The 15,717-nt window shown below is 43.3% G+C and overlaps 1 protein-coding gene across 2 annotated transcripts in view; it reads right to left on the reverse strand.

Annotated features, from left to right (window-relative positions):
- DOCK1 (dedicator of cytokinesis 1) overlaps positions 1-15,717 on the reverse strand; it is a 279,647-nt gene that overhangs the window by 178,828 nt on the left and 85,102 nt on the right. For both annotated transcript variants that reach the window (XM_075612250.1, XM_075612249.1), the window contains exons 24-25: positions 4,885-4,955; positions 3,863-3,969 (exon numbers count right to left, since the gene is read on the reverse strand). In XM_075612250.1, coding sequence (XP_075468365.1) covers positions 3,863-3,969; positions 4,885-4,955 — 178 coding nt within the window. The remainder of the gene's footprint in view (positions 1-3,862; positions 3,970-4,884; positions 4,956-15,717) is intronic.

The following is a 15,717-nucleotide window of genomic DNA, read 5'->3' on the forward strand; positions in this document are numbered from 1 at the left end:
AGGGGTGAGAAAGCCTCTTTCCCAAATCGCTTCATTCATTCTGTTAGTTTGTCTAAAGACTGCAAAGGTACTTATTTTGTTGGTGGAAGTGGACAAGCCACTTCCAACTCTGAGTCAGGGACATCTAAGTTTAAGTTATCGCTCAGACGAGCAGCTTTTTGTTTGGCTTTGTTTTCTGTTTAAACTGTGGCAGTCTCAGTGCCTGGGACTGAATAAACCAGGCATAGCCTGTTTAAAGGAACAGTACGTGACGTCTCATCATTTAACCTACCCTAAAAGACCGTGTTCTAACAGTCCCGGACAGACGGCGGAGCCCCGGAGTAAGCCGTTTGTCACAACACATACACATTCATTCACTCACACACACATTTTTCCACACACACAGGGGAGGAAAGGCCGCGACCAGCAACACGCTCCTCCCCCAACCACCCGCGCCCATCTCCCGCTCGTGGGGGGGGGGGCAGGCCGACATCCCCCCCCCCCAATCAGCAGGGTGGGTGGGAGGCACGTGGCGAGGTATCCCCCAGCGGGCGCCCCAGGGGACAGTCAGCCCCGCCGTGGCCGCCACTGCCCTGCTCCCCTCGCCGGCATGTCGTCACAGTGCGAGGACAAGCAGCTTTGCAGGCTGCTTCTTCCCCATAGCCCGCGGCGGCATGAAGCTCGTGGGGGAGATGGGGCAGGCCGACATCCCCCCCCACCTCATGCGGCGGCTGCGCCGTCATGAAGCTAGCTGGCGCATGGGAGGCACGTGGTGAGGGGTGAGGGCTGAGGCCCCCCCCCCCGCACACCAACCGGGCTGCAGCAGTGGGGACCTCCCGCCCCGGGAGGCGAATGGTGGATCGAGGGGAAGGGGACAGGAGCAGGGGAAGGGGACAGGAGCAGGAGGAGGGGACAGGAGCATGGGACGGGGACAGGAGCAGGGGACAGGAGGAGGGGAAGGGGACAGGAGCAGGGGACAGGAGAGCTGCCGCGGTGGGGAGTAGGGAGCCATGTGGGGACCAGGGGGATCGCAGGGAAGGAGCAGAGGGGCCGCAGCATGGCGAGTACTTACCCTCCAACAGATGTCCGGGCAGAAAGAATGGCCGCTCGTTGGGGGCGGGCTCATATAGAGCCTGGCCGCGCACCCACAAAGCCTGGGAGCGCGCACCAATCAGCTGTCAGGTAGGGGGAGGTTTTTTTTTCCCAGCGCGAGCAGGGAAATTTAAAAAAAAAAAACACGTGTGCTGCTCGGGCCAATATTTACTCGCCCGGGGGTTAAATCCACACGCGTGTAAATGTATAGGATTGTCGAACACTGTGTGCGTGTGCGTGTGCGTGTGCATATATATATGTGTATATATGTATATATATATATGTATATATATATATGTGTAAATATATATATATATATATATATATATATATATATATATATATATATATATATATATATATATATATATATATATATATATATATATATATACATATATATACACAGTGTTCGACAAACCTATACATTTGCTCGCCCCGGGCGAGTGGATTTAACCCCCGGGCGAGTAAATATTGGCCCAAGCAGCACACGTTTGGTACTAGGTGGCGAGTAGATTTTTTGGTGATTTGTCAACCACTCTGTGTATATGTATATGTATATGTATATATATATATATATATATATATATATAATCACCACTGTCATTAAGGTTATGGTGGGTAAAAAAAGTGACAAAAACCCTCCACAGTAAAGCATAAAGCAACTGTAAATATTACTGTATGTTCATTTGCATGTCTTAGACAGGTCTGCAACCCTGTCTTTCCCCATTGTCACCCAGCATACAGCACTTCCACTGCAGCAAGGGATTCTGGGAAATGACATGCAAATGAGCACTCAGTGCCACCTTTTGTCTCAAGCTCGTATTACACAAGCCAATCCTCAAGCCAATGCATGCTGTTTTAAACACAGCTTTTAAACAGAGGCTGGGATGAGATGCAAAGCCATTAGACCTACTCACATACATGTTTCAACCTTGATGGGTATCATCAGTGTGAGGCTGGTCTTAATGGCTAGCAGGTTTGAGACTAGACTAGGTAATCACCACTGTCATTAAGGTTATGGTGGGTAAAAAAAGTGACAAAAACCCTCCACAGTAAAGCATAAAGCAACTGTAAATATTACTGTATGTTCATTTGCATGTCTTAGACAGGTCTGCAACCCTGTCTTTCCCCATTGTCACCCAGCATACAGCACTTCCACTGCAGCAAGGGATTCTGGGAAATGACATGCAAATGAGCACTCAGTGCCACCTTTTGTCTCACGAGCTACGAGCTTGAGACAAAAGGTGGCACTGAGTGCTCATTTGCATGTCATTTCCCAGAATCCCTTGCTGCAGTGGAAGTGCTGTATGCTGGGTGACAATGGGGAAAGACAGGGTTGCAGACCTGTCTAAGACATGCAAATGAACATACAGTAATATTTACAGTTGCTTTATGCTTTACTGTGGAGGGTTTTTGTCACTTTGTTTACCCACCATAACCTTAATGACAGTGGTGATTACCTAGTCTAGTCTCAAACCTGCTAGCCATTAAGACCAGCCTCACACTGATGATACCCATCAAGGTTGAAACATGTATGTGAGTAGGTCTAATGGCTTTGCATCTCATCCCAGCCTCTGTTTAAAAGCTGTGTTTAAAACAGCATGCATTGGCTTGAGGATTGGCTTGTGTAATACGAGCTTTAGACAAAAGGTAGCACTGAGTGCTCATTTGCATGTCATTTCCCAGAATCCCTTGCTGCAGTGGAAGTGCTGTATGCTGGGTGACAATGGGGAAAGACAGGGTTGCAGACCTGTCTAAGACATGCAAATGAACATACAGTAATATTTACAGTTGCTATATATATATATATATATATATATATGTATATATATATATATATGTATATATGTATATATATATATGTACATATATATAATATGTATATATATATATATGTATATATATATATATATATGTATATATATATATATATATATATATCTCACAAATGACTCATCTACATCTCATCCACAAAATACTCAAAATAGAACAAAATTATTACAAACATTGAATTAGCTGCAACAGAGAATGAACAGATGTACACCTATTCAGTGATTTAAGACTGTGATGATGGGTAATGAGAACAATATCAATCTCTATTAAATAAATAAAAAAAATGAGGCATTTTAAAAATTATAAACAGGCAACCTGTAGTGAATGTCAATGCAAATTGACAATTCCACATTATATTGATTGAAAATACTAATTTAAGAACAAGGCAGAAAATTGGAAAATTCCACAATGCCTTTCTTTAGATGATCTTGTTTAATCTGGCATGTGTTACACCTTAAGCCCCCTACCTCAGCATTTCATTTGATGCAAAGCTCATTTTTCAGTCAAATGAGTCAAATGTGTATCAAGATTGAGGGGGGGGGGGGGAAATTATGTATCCTGTAGCCTTAAATTAATGTATATTACATTGGCCACCTTGTAATATTTTTTTTGGTCATACTCTTGCTTCATTTCTTCTGTAACATTACTGCCCAACCTTTCCACGGTAAAACAGGTGATATTCTAATCTATGTCCGTGTCTTGAATATTACAACAACTTTTGGCTTGCTTCCACACCTCACAAAGTAAACGTGCAACACGAATACATCCTCTTCCAAAGTGACACCAACATTACTTTTATAAATGTAAAATACAGGTTGATGCTAACCACTTGGAAATCTATTCTTGTTGGAATTCAGTGAAACAGAAAAATCACTAATTTATTAATTCCTAAATTATACTAAACGCATATATATCCAGACAGTAGGACGGGGACAACAGTGTTTATTTTGCTTACCAAGCTGACTGAAAAGGTCACTGTGAACAATTTCAATAAGACAGTATAGCTTCTGTCGAACAAGGCGTCCAGCTGGAACATTTAGGATGAAATCTGTAAACAATTTGCTGTGAAATGTAGAAATTAATATAAAGTATTTGTTTTTTGTTACTTTTTTACAAACAAAACATTTTTACAAAATAATGTAATAATGCCAAAGACCGTTTTGCATGTTTTATTGCCAAGTGAAAGTGACATTTTCTACATGGGGGAAAAAAATTGTTTCTGTTACTGTCAAAAGAACAAGTAATGTTATGAGTACATCATTATTGCATTAGAAGACTAGTTACTAGTGTATTCTGTATAGTCAGTCCAGCAATCTTTACAGAAAATACCTGTACTCAAAGAGAACCAACAATACTTGCGGGTGATAAAGCCCAGCAGTGAATTCCCATAGCACTCCAAGGTAGTGCTCAATACCTATTCATTCAACGTTTCGGTCCAGCACAAAATACTTTTCTCTACTGTGCTGGACTGAAACGTTGAATGAATAAATATTTATCACTGCATTGGAGTGGTACTATTTTCACATTATTTGTTAGCAGCGCATCATATTTATTTTGTAGAATAAACTAAAGTCTCTTTCATTGGCTGATTCTATAAATGGCAGATGGGTCTGATAAAAGCTGTGCACAGGGGTATGCTATCCCAGAACTCAACTCCTTCCAGTTTGAGTAAACTGTGGTGAAAAGATGCTGCTCATCAATTTTCTCCCTGTGACGCCAAGGGGGTTAAAAATGAATGCACCTGATCTGGCGTTAACCCCAATCGACTTGAATTGGCGATAACGCCGGGTCGAATGAATTGTCCCGTAACGAACCTTAATGAATCACTTCTAACAAAATCTCTAACCCAATAATCCCACTTTACCAGTTGTGCCACTGAAAGGGCAAGTGAGGCAGTGGATGAAAAAGATTAATTCAAAATGTACATGTGGGAAAAATTGCAGCTGTCAAATACTAAGACACTGAAATACTACTTACCTTAATTCTTTTGGATCAAATACTAGTTTCACATCATTTACAATTGTTGGCAAATATTTAAGAGCAGCGCCCTAAAATGAAAAGAATGTGTTGCAGTTAGATTCCACAGTACAGTTACCAGAGAGAAAATGTATATTCACTTTCTATTTGTGGCATTTTGTTTCCTACAATTAAAATAAAGGTGTCAGTCAATTTGTAACTTCCAATCCACTGGAGAAAACAAAAATACAACACACAAAAGGGAAACGATAACCTCAAAATAGAAGTAGAGGAGAAAAAATGGATGGTTGTTAGTTCAATCTCTCATATAGACAAATACTTTATTTACATCTTTAGAGCATTTAAAATATTTCAAATTCTAATAATTACTTTAAAGAAAATGCTACCGAACACATTTTTTGTAAGAGTGAATAAAGCTTTAAGAAGCACCAGTGGCATGTTTGTAATATGCAATAAATTGGTCCCATTGGCCCAGCTCTCCTGAGAAGGAGAATCCAATAACAAGATCTAAAAGTCTTTTGATGGCTAAAGAATTATTTTCTAACACACCCACTGGGGCATGACTCATGGGGTACCATTTAGACCTTTGATGTAACCCAGACGTATAGTTTGTTAGGTAAGCAAGGGCCTGTCCAACAAAGTCAACAATTGTACATAGAACAGATGCTATTTGAACAATGCAAAGCCATTACAGTCTACAGTCGGTCCTGGATGAAATATTTCTTTGTCACACAAAACCCCTGGGGAATATTACACAAAATCTTTGATTTGCGGTGTCTTATTCCTAGAGTATGTTGTAATTATTATAGTCTCATGGATAATTACGATACGTTATAAATTAAATGGGTCAGCACACAATGGAATAGAATGTCCATAGTGAAAAATGATCCAAATCTACAGTAGAAATCATGATACACGTAATCATTGAGTTGCTACAAAAGGTCACTGGTTTTAAAACTGGTCTTTAATTGTTAACCCACATTTCTAATAACTATAAACAATACCTATGTATAAATTAAAAACAGTGTATCTGGTTAACGGTGTGTTAAACATAAATATATGAGCTTATAAATATCACCAGGCATTATATTATTAGAAGATACAGTTCACATCACATTACTGAGCATAATTATTTTAATTAGCTATAGTAGCATATCTCGGGTAACACTGGAAGAGCGATCACTAAAATAATAATTCATGAAATAATTAGTAGTCATTTATATTTTCTCCCCAGAAATGACATATTACTGGAGACCCAGATAGTAAAGTGATTGTGAATCGCAGCCCAGTAAAGCCATTACATCCCACAAGAAGAGGGAAGGCAATATCTTCCTGGGAATCAAGATTAGAAGTTACATCGGTCATGTATTTTATGGTTGTTACCAGCAACCAGAATCACACAAAAAATAATAAACATCCGTAAATACACAAATCATGTACTGACCTAGTCAGACTTCTGTTAATTACCACAACACATTCATAAAATGTTCTTCGAAAGGAACAACAATTATAATTTTGTCACTTCTTTATTTCTAATGTTACACAGAAAGCTTTCACATAATACTATAACGATACAACTTTAAGCACAACACAATGTACCTCAAACTAAAGCATTACCAAGTTGAATACTCCATTGTAATAAAAATTCTGTATTGACATACTTTACAGAATAAAAAACATTCTGCACATTTCAAAAAAATGTTATAGTTACATAGCAGATGAGGTTGAAAGGAGACATGTATATTGAGCTCAACCTATGTTAAATTTAAACAACTGATACTTATCCTATATTTGTATTTACAGTACAGTATTTTAATCCAGAGGAAGGAAAACAAAAAACCCAAGCAAAACATTATCCAATGATATCTCATAAAGGGAAAATAAATTCCTTCCTGGCTCTAATAATGGCAGTCAGATTTCTCGCTGAATCAACATCCTTGCAATGTTTACTTATTTTTTATAAACCGGTATACCTTTACTTTTTAAAAAGATGTCCAGCCTTTTATTGAACATATCTATTGTATCTGCCATCACATGGGTAATTAATTGCACATTGTAACTGCCCTTACTGTAAAGAACCCTTTTCTTTGTTGCTGGTGAAACCTCCTGTCCTCTAACATTAAGGCAGGGGGTCGCAAACTTTTTTCCATGCGCCCCCCTGCCGGCGGTCCCCTCACCTCCGCGCCCCCCCCCCTCCTTTCTGCCCACTCCGGCATCATGACGTCACGTCACGACCTCGCGGCGTCAATTTAGCTAGCCTCTCCCAATAAGTCAAATTTATCATTCCTTTTATTAATTTGGTGGCCCTTCTCTGTACTTTTTCTACACCCATAATTTATTTTTTATGGAGTGGTACCCAAAACTGTACTCCATATTAAAGGTGTGGTCTCACTAATGCTTTATACTGTGGCTACATTATTCTTACTTCCCTTCCATCCATACTCCGTTTAATGCAAGACAAGTTCTTCTTTGCCTTTGTATAGTAGCTACTGCCCGAAATTGGGCACTATTGCCAAGCTTGCTGTCTACAAGCACTCCTAAGTCTTTGTCCATCAAGGCTTGACCTAATTTTGGACCATTTGCAAGGTGCTAGTTATTCTTGTTTCCCAAATACATAACCTTCCAATTAATCCTCATCTGCCATTTAGCTGCCCAAGTTTCCAGTTTATCCAAGTACTTCTGGAAAGAAATTACATCCTGCTCAAAGATTGAGACTATACTCTCTCTCTGCCAAGCTCAAGAATAAACAAGTTAAAAAGCAGGGGTCCCACTTACAACTTTATCCCAACTTGAAAAAGTTCAATTTATGACAATGCTCTGTTGTCTATCCTTCAACCAGTTTTCCAATCCAGGTGGAAATCTTTTTACTGAGACAAATTAGCTTTATTATGAATACTAAACGTGTGGTGTGGGGCACCGTATCAAAAGCCTTTACAAAACCTAAATAGACCACATCAACTGCATTGCCATCATCATAATTCCAATTTACATCTTCAAAGAAGTTAATAAGGTTAGTTTGGCATGACCTAGCCTTCATAAATCCATGTTAATATATAAATAACTAAATTATAGGTTTACAGTATATAAAAAAAAATCCTCTTTATATTAAATTACCTTTTTGTCACATAACTTATAAATTACAAGAGTAGTACAGTTGCATTTTACTGCCTAAATTGAGGGGTAATTTAAACATACTTCATATAATATTGTGTGGAAGAATAAGAAGCATGAATGACAACCTTTGCACAAAATGATTCTGATAAATAACAAGCATGTACTGTTTTTAAAACATTAATAAATATTATAGGCCAATTCCAGGCATTATTCAAATCCCTGCTCTCTGATTGGTTAAAATTCCGGGCATTATTCATTCAGTAATGCCCGGAATTCTTGGCAGCTTGCAAAGGGTTTATTTATAGCTAATCAGCTTTTCTTTTTGTCAGAACAGCTGAGACAGGGCAGGGTATTGGTCAGGAAGCAGCAGCCAGGCAGTGACTCCTCCTCTTTCCTCTGTGAACAGAGCCGTTGAGTTGAGGAGGGAAGTGTGTGTTTGTAGCTGCAAAGTTAAGTGTCTGTCTGCAGTTTGGTTGTAGCTACAATTTTTGTCTATCTAGTGTGTGTCTGTCTGCTGCTGAAGCAGTTTGTGTGTGTGTCTGCTGCTGCAGCAGAGATCGTCTATGTCTGCTGCAGAGTGTATGTCTGCTGCAGTTTGTGTGTGTCTGCTGCAGTTTGTGTATGTGTAGCTGCAGTTTGTGTGTGTAGCTGCAGTTTGTGTGTGTAGCTGCAGCTTGTGTGTGTGTAGAGCTGCAGTGTGGTGCTGTTGTGTTGTATGTATGTGTGTGTAGCAGCAGAGTTTGGTTGTAGCTACAGTTTGTGTGTAGCAGCAGTGTGTGTGTGTGTGTGTGTGTGTGTGTGTGTGTGTGTGTGTGTGTGTGTGTGTGTGTGTGTGTGTGTGTGTGTGTGTGTGTGTACAGAGGAGGCGGCAGTGTGTGGATATAGATAGCTGCAGTGTAAGTGTATATAGGAGGTGCTTTAATGTATTTACCATTTTATTTTAATTTAAAAAAAATCTATATAACTATACAAAAGTTTCTATTATTTATGAAAAAAGCCTACATTTAGCCTATAAAAGTAATAATCCCCTCAGAACAGGGCATTATTGGCCAGTAATGCCCTGTTCTTCGGGAATTATAACTTAAGTACTGTCATTAGAATGGTTAAAAATAGAGCACAAACACCTTTCTCATCAATCAATAGCATTCTCTATTGCTGAAATGCAAATGCAATCAATTTACTGCAGACTGAACAAGATGTTTTTATGACTTAAAACTGCGCAACTAGTATGTACAGTGAAGGAGTAGCTAAAGCAGGCGAAAGGTCACAGAGGTTAACGCCGGGGTGGGCAACTCCAGTCATCACATTTCAGGTTTTCAGGATATCCTTGCTTCAGCACAGGGGGCTCAATCATTGACTGAGCCCCCTGTGATGAAGGAGGACTGGAGTTGGCCATTCCTGAGCTAATGACAGGTTATATTGAAGGTGCTTCATCAAGGTTAAATATATATATATATATATATATATATATATATATATATATATATATATATATATATATATATATATATATATATATATATATATACAGTGTTCGTCAAACCTATACATTTGCACGCCCCGGGCGAGTGGATGTAACATCGTGGCGAGCTCCTATTGGCCCAAGCAGCACACGTGTGGTACTAGGTGGCGAGTAGATTTTTGTGTTCGGCGAGTAGATTTTTTTGGTGATTTGTCGACGTGTGTGTGTGTGTGTGTGTGTGTGTGTGTGTGTGTGTGTGTGTGTGTGTGTGTGTGTGTGTGTGTGTATATATATATATATATATATATATATATATTAGATACTTTCCGGTGACGTTACCAGTGTTGCTTCCCGTGTTTAATAAAAGGTATTTTTAAAAATGGCCATCAAATAGGAAGATGCACCCAATGACGTTGCGTCTTCCTATTGGCCCGCAGAACCTGCAAGAACGGTAAGTTCCCCAGTAAGTATCCGTAGAGCTGAAAAAAAGTGAGATTCCGCTCAGAAGGAACCCCTTTTCCTATGCTATAAAATGTAATTAACCCGATGTACGATTATTGTAAAATATTTGTCCTGGAATGACACCAAATCTGAAAAATATTACTAGTGTCCTGGAAAAATATTCGAAATCTACAATAAAATAAGAATCACTATGAAGTGTGTGGCAATTTGTGTACACAGTTGGTTAGGATTGTAGGGTAGATCAGTCGTCACTGCTTTATTATATATTATAGTGTGAAGACCATCAACTACATGTTTATGGCTTATCTCAAAGGGGCTACACGATCAGTGATGGCACAACTAGCTTTGAGTACTGTACTAAGATTCAGTCACTCTCTGCTAAAACAGCCTCAGTCTATTTACTCTTATAAATATTGTAATTATATGCATTAAACAATGAATATATTATGTTAGTAATACAATTATCTAAATAATATATTCATTGTTTAAAGATGCAATCCCATATAGTTGGCCAGTTGAATTTCTTTGGGTCCCCTGAATAAGGAAGTGTTTTTCAAACTTCCAATTTTTTACCCTGAGAGAACTGCATCTCTCCTACCCTTCTGGGAGAAGTAACTACCACAAGAAAGAGGGTTTTCAAAGTCTACAACATTTTAATGGTGATTTGTTGACTGCGCTCAAACAGTGGAGTTCATAAAAGATACCATTCTAAAATGTAATTAAATTTATTTTGGGCCTAATCCTAAAGATTGTATTGGAGAACTTCATCACCAGCCTCTCTACCTTCATGGAATTCAGGGCTACATTTTTATCGAAACGTTCTCCAGGAAAGGAGTCTGTAATAGAGATAGCCTCATCCTATTACACCATAATGAAACACTTTCCACGCTCAGCCATATGCGGTTTTTGTAGATTCCAGAGGCAGGTCTATCAATTTGGAGGAGAGACCTTGTAAAGCCACCACTTTACTCTCAACTGCCAGACTAAGTTTCAGCCTCATCAGGAACGGATGGACTGCTTTTCCTTGGGAAAAAAAATCTGGGGATCAAAGTAAGATTGAATGGTTAGATCTAGCAGGTCTGAGAACCATGCCCTTCTTGGCCAGAAGAGGATGTGGTCTATGACTGTAGCTCGGCTGCTCTCGAGTTTCTTGACTGATGATATCATGGAAAGACCATACTCCATCCTGAGACATACTCCATCCCACAATGAGCAGCCACTTTACTTTTTGTTACAACATTGCTCCTTATTCCCTCTATATTGTATGATCTCACGAGCAGGGCCCTTTTGTATCTGTCTGACTTGTTTGTCCTTATTTGTATGTAATTCTGTTTCTGTAATGGATGTCACTCCTGCTGTATTGTACTGAGGAATATGTTGGTGCTTTACAAATAAATAATAAAGATGGAAAGATATAGCAGATGTTAATGTTCCTGCTGGCGCTTTGCGACAGGAAATAACCATATACACACACACAACACACCAGCAGGAATCATTATGTATCAATTAGCAGTGTGCAAAAAAGGGGCTGGGCAAACACTTCAGTGTTTGAAAATGATTGCATGCAGATGGCATGGATGATATGCCATGAGTCCTGAGCAGAATTGCTCTACTCTCCTCTTTTGGTTTACCATGAGATCAGTTTGTGGTTGGCCCCATTTGTTTATGATCATCCAGAAGACATTTACATTCAGGGCCCAGTCCATTTGACGAAAGGCATGGCGACTGAGGAAGTCTGCTTGAGCATTTAATGTGAAGTAACATGGACAGCGGAAATACTGGGGAGATTCTGCCCTGCCCTTCTGAGTATTTTTTGTGGTTGGGAATCCAAACTCTTACATTTAGTGAGCCTTTGTTTAATCAAATAGGTAAGGTGAGTGGTATGGTCTGTGAAACAAACAGAAAGTGCAACAAATAAATTGATAAATCAACTCAAAGTGAAAAATCAAATGCTGCCTAAACCACAATACCTACTAAACAAAATGGAGGCGCAGAGGTTGGAGGCCCCGGCGGCAGAGGTGTGCGCTGGGAGGGGAGACACAGGGGTTTGAGGCAGCAGCAGGGGGGCGCGCTGGGAGGGGAGGCGGCGGTTTAGTTACTTACCTGGGCGGGCGGACGGGCGGGCGGTGTGTATGTGTGTCACTGTTAGACCACACCGGCCAATAAGAGGTGTGCGGGGGCGGGCGGGCCAAGGGAGCCATCTCATAGGTGTGGAAATGTGAGAGATAGTACGTTAGCCACAGAACGGTATCATCCATTTATTTTTTTAAATTAAAGCTCGCACAAATAAAAGCATTTCGTTAGCCCCAGAACGGTATCATCTATTTATTTTTTGAATACTATCTCTCACATTTCCACACCATTTATATTAACTCCCACTCCACACAACCGTTTTGTAAAGCACTGTATACAGGCATACCCCGCTTTAAGGACACTCACTTTAATTACACTCGCGAGTAAGTACATTTCGCTCAATAGGCAAACAGCAGCTCACGTATGCGCCTGTCAGCACGTCCTGAACAGAAATACTGGCTCCCCACCTGTACCGAAGCTGTGCGCAAGCGGGGAGACTATAGAGCCTGTTACACATGCGTTATTTACATCAGATATGCACGTATATGACAATTGCAGTCAGTACGTGCATCAAAAGTGGGGAAAATGGAGTGCTTCACTTTAAGTACATTTTCACTTTACATACATGCTCCGGTCCCATTGCGTACGTTAATGCGGGGTATGCCTGTACACTGTGGGCTCTCCATTCATTTATATTCACACACACACACACACACACTCTTACATCACTTACTTTCAGGAACCATTTAACACCTCCAGCCATAAATCTCATCCACACCGGGGGAAGGACAAGCACAGATAACATTCCAAGAGACACTGTTTTTAAGTGAAAAATCAAATGCTGCCTAAACCGCAATACCTACTAAACAAAATGGTGTTCGTGGCGCCAATTTGATAAACGGTGCAAAATAATGTGCCAAATAACCCAGTGATTAAAAATTAAAATAAACACTGATTTCACATCTACTGCTGCTCAATTGGACTGAATCCTCTGGGCTGTAGGCTCTTGGTAAACATCATATAAAGAAGAAAACACAAATGCCAACACAATAGTGCATTAACATTTACTTGGTGCAGGAGGGGAGGTGAAGGGAAGGTGAAGGGGGGGAGGGGAGGTGAAGGGGGGGGAGGGGCGGTGAAGGGGGGGAGGGGAAGTGAAGGGGGTGCGGAGGGGAGGTGAAGGGGGGGCGGAGGGGAGGTGAAGGGGGGGCGGAGGGGAGCTGAAGGGGGGATGGGGAAAAAGGGGAGGGGGAAGGGGGGAAGGGGGAGGGGAAGGGGGGGAGGGAAGGGGAAGGGGGAGGTGGGGGATGGGTGGAGGTGGAGGTGGGGGGAGGGGTGAAGGGAGAAGAGGGGTGGTGGTGGTGGTGAGGGGAGGTGAGGTGAAGGGGGGGAGGTGAGGTGAAGGGGGGGAGGTTGGGGAAGGGGAAGGGGGGAGATGGGGGAAGGGGGGATGGGTGGAGGTGGGGGGAGGGGTAAAGGCAGGTGAAGGGGGGGTAAAGGGAGGTGAAGGGGGGGGTAAAGAGAGGTGAAGGGGGGATGGGTGGAGGGATGGGTGAAGGGGGTGTAAAGGGAGGTGGAGGGGGGTTGACAGGAGGTGGAGGGGGGTTGACAGGAGGTGGAGGGGGGGTGTGATGGGAGGTGAAGGGAGGAGGGGAGGGGAGGTGGAGGGGGGAGAGGGGAGGTGGAGGGGGGGCGGGGAGGTGATGGGGGGGAGGTGGAGGGGGGGGGAGGTGACGTGGGGGCGGGGAGGTGACGTGGGGGCGGAGGGGAGGTGAAGGGGGAGGGGAGGTGAAGGTGGGGAGGGGAGGTGAAGGTGGGGAGGGGAGGTGGGGTAAGGGGGAGGTGGGGTAAGGGGGAGTGGGGAGGTGGGGTAAGGGGGAGTGGGGAGGTGGGATAAGGGGGAGTGGGGAGGTGGGGTAAGGGGGAGTGGGGAGGTGGGGTAAGGGGGGAGGTGGGGCAAGGTGGGGCAAGGGGGAGGTGGTGGGGTGAAGGGAGGTGAAGGGGAGGTGAAGGGGGGGTGACAGGAGGTGGAGGGGGGGTGACAGGAGGTGGAGGGGGGGTGACAGGAGGTGGAGGGTGACGGGAGGTGGAGGAGGGGGGGGTGACGGGAGGTGGAAGGGGGGGGTGACAGGAGGTGGAAGGGGGGTGACGGGAGGTGGAGGGGGGGTGACGGGAGGTGGAGGGGGGTGAGGATAGGTGGAGGGGGGGTGAGGGGAGGTGGGGTGAGGGGAGGTGGGGTGAGGTTAAGGGAGGTGAAGGGGGGTGGTGAAGGGGAAGCGGGGGAAGGGGAAAGGAGGGAGGGGGAAGGGTGGGAGGTGGAAGGGGGGAAGTGAGGGGGGGAAGTGACAATTAATGTATTATGTGGCCGCTGGCTCCCCCTTCCCCCACAGTCTGCCGGTCGTCTGTGTCCCCGTCCCCCCCGAAACCTTCCGTCTGCAGAAGGGGGCGTGTGCATGCGTCGGCCGCTCCCTCACCCGCCTGCTCCCACGTGGACCTGAGGGGGAGGCAGCGTGTTTGAAATTGTCTTGGCCGCTCCCCCGGCCGGCTGTCCGCTCCCCCGCTTTGTCCCGGGCGCTCGCTCCCGTGCGGCCGCTAACTCTAGCGGCCGGGGTGTGAGCTTGGAGGCAATGCCGGAAGGAGGGGCAGAGGCGCAGGGGTTGGAGGCAGTGGGAGGCACAGGTGTTTTGCGCTGGGAGGCACAGGGGTTTTGGGCTGGGAGGGGAGGCGCAGAGGTTGGAGGCCCCGGCGGCATAGGTGTGCGCTGGGAGGGGAGACACAGGGGTTTGAGGCAGCAGCAGGGGGGCGCGCTGGGAGGGGAGGCGGCGGTTTAGTTACTTACCTGGGCGGGCGGGCGGACGGGCGGTGTGTATGTGTGTCACTGTTAGACCACACCGGCCAATAAGAGGTGTGCGGGGGCGGGCGGGCCAAGGGAGCCATCTCATAGGTGTGGAAATGTGAGAGATAGTACGTTAGCCACAGAACGGTATCATCCATTTATTTTTTTAAATTAAAGCTCGCACAAATAAAAGCATTTCGTTAGCCCCAGAACGGTATCATCTATTTATTTTTTGAATACTATCTCTCACATTTCCACACCTACCGACACCATTTATATTAACTTCCACTCCACACAACCGTTTTGTAAAGCACTGTATACACTGTGGGCTCTCCATTCATTTATATTCACACACACACTCTTACATCACTTACTTTCAGGAACCATTTAACACCTCCAGCCATAAATCTCATCCACACCGGGGGAAGGACAAGCACAGATAACATTCCAAGAGACACTGTTTTTAAGTATACCCTTTGCTTGCTTCATTCATTGTAACATCGCCGGAAGAAGAGATCAGTGTATCTCGAAAGCTCGCACAAATAAAAGCATTTCGTTAGCCACAGAACGGTATCATCTATTTATTTTTTGATTATATATATATATATATATATATATATATATATATATATATATATATATATATATATATATATAGCAACTGTAAATATTACTGTATGTTCATTTGCATGTCTTAGACATGCAAATGAGCACTCAGTGCCACCTTCTGTCATTTCCCAGAATCCCTTGCTGCAGTGGAAGCGATGTATGCTGGGTGACAATGGGGAAAGACAGGGTTGCAGACCTGTCTAAGACATGCAAATGAACATACAGTAATATTTACAGTTGCTTTATGCTTTACTGTGCAGGGTTTTTGTCACTTTAT

This window comes from Ascaphus truei, chromosome 8 (assembly GCF_040206685.1).
Source record: "Ascaphus truei isolate aAscTru1 chromosome 8, aAscTru1.hap1, whole genome shotgun sequence".
Classification (NCBI taxonomy): Eukaryota; Metazoa; Chordata; class Amphibia; order Anura; family Ascaphidae; genus Ascaphus; species Ascaphus truei.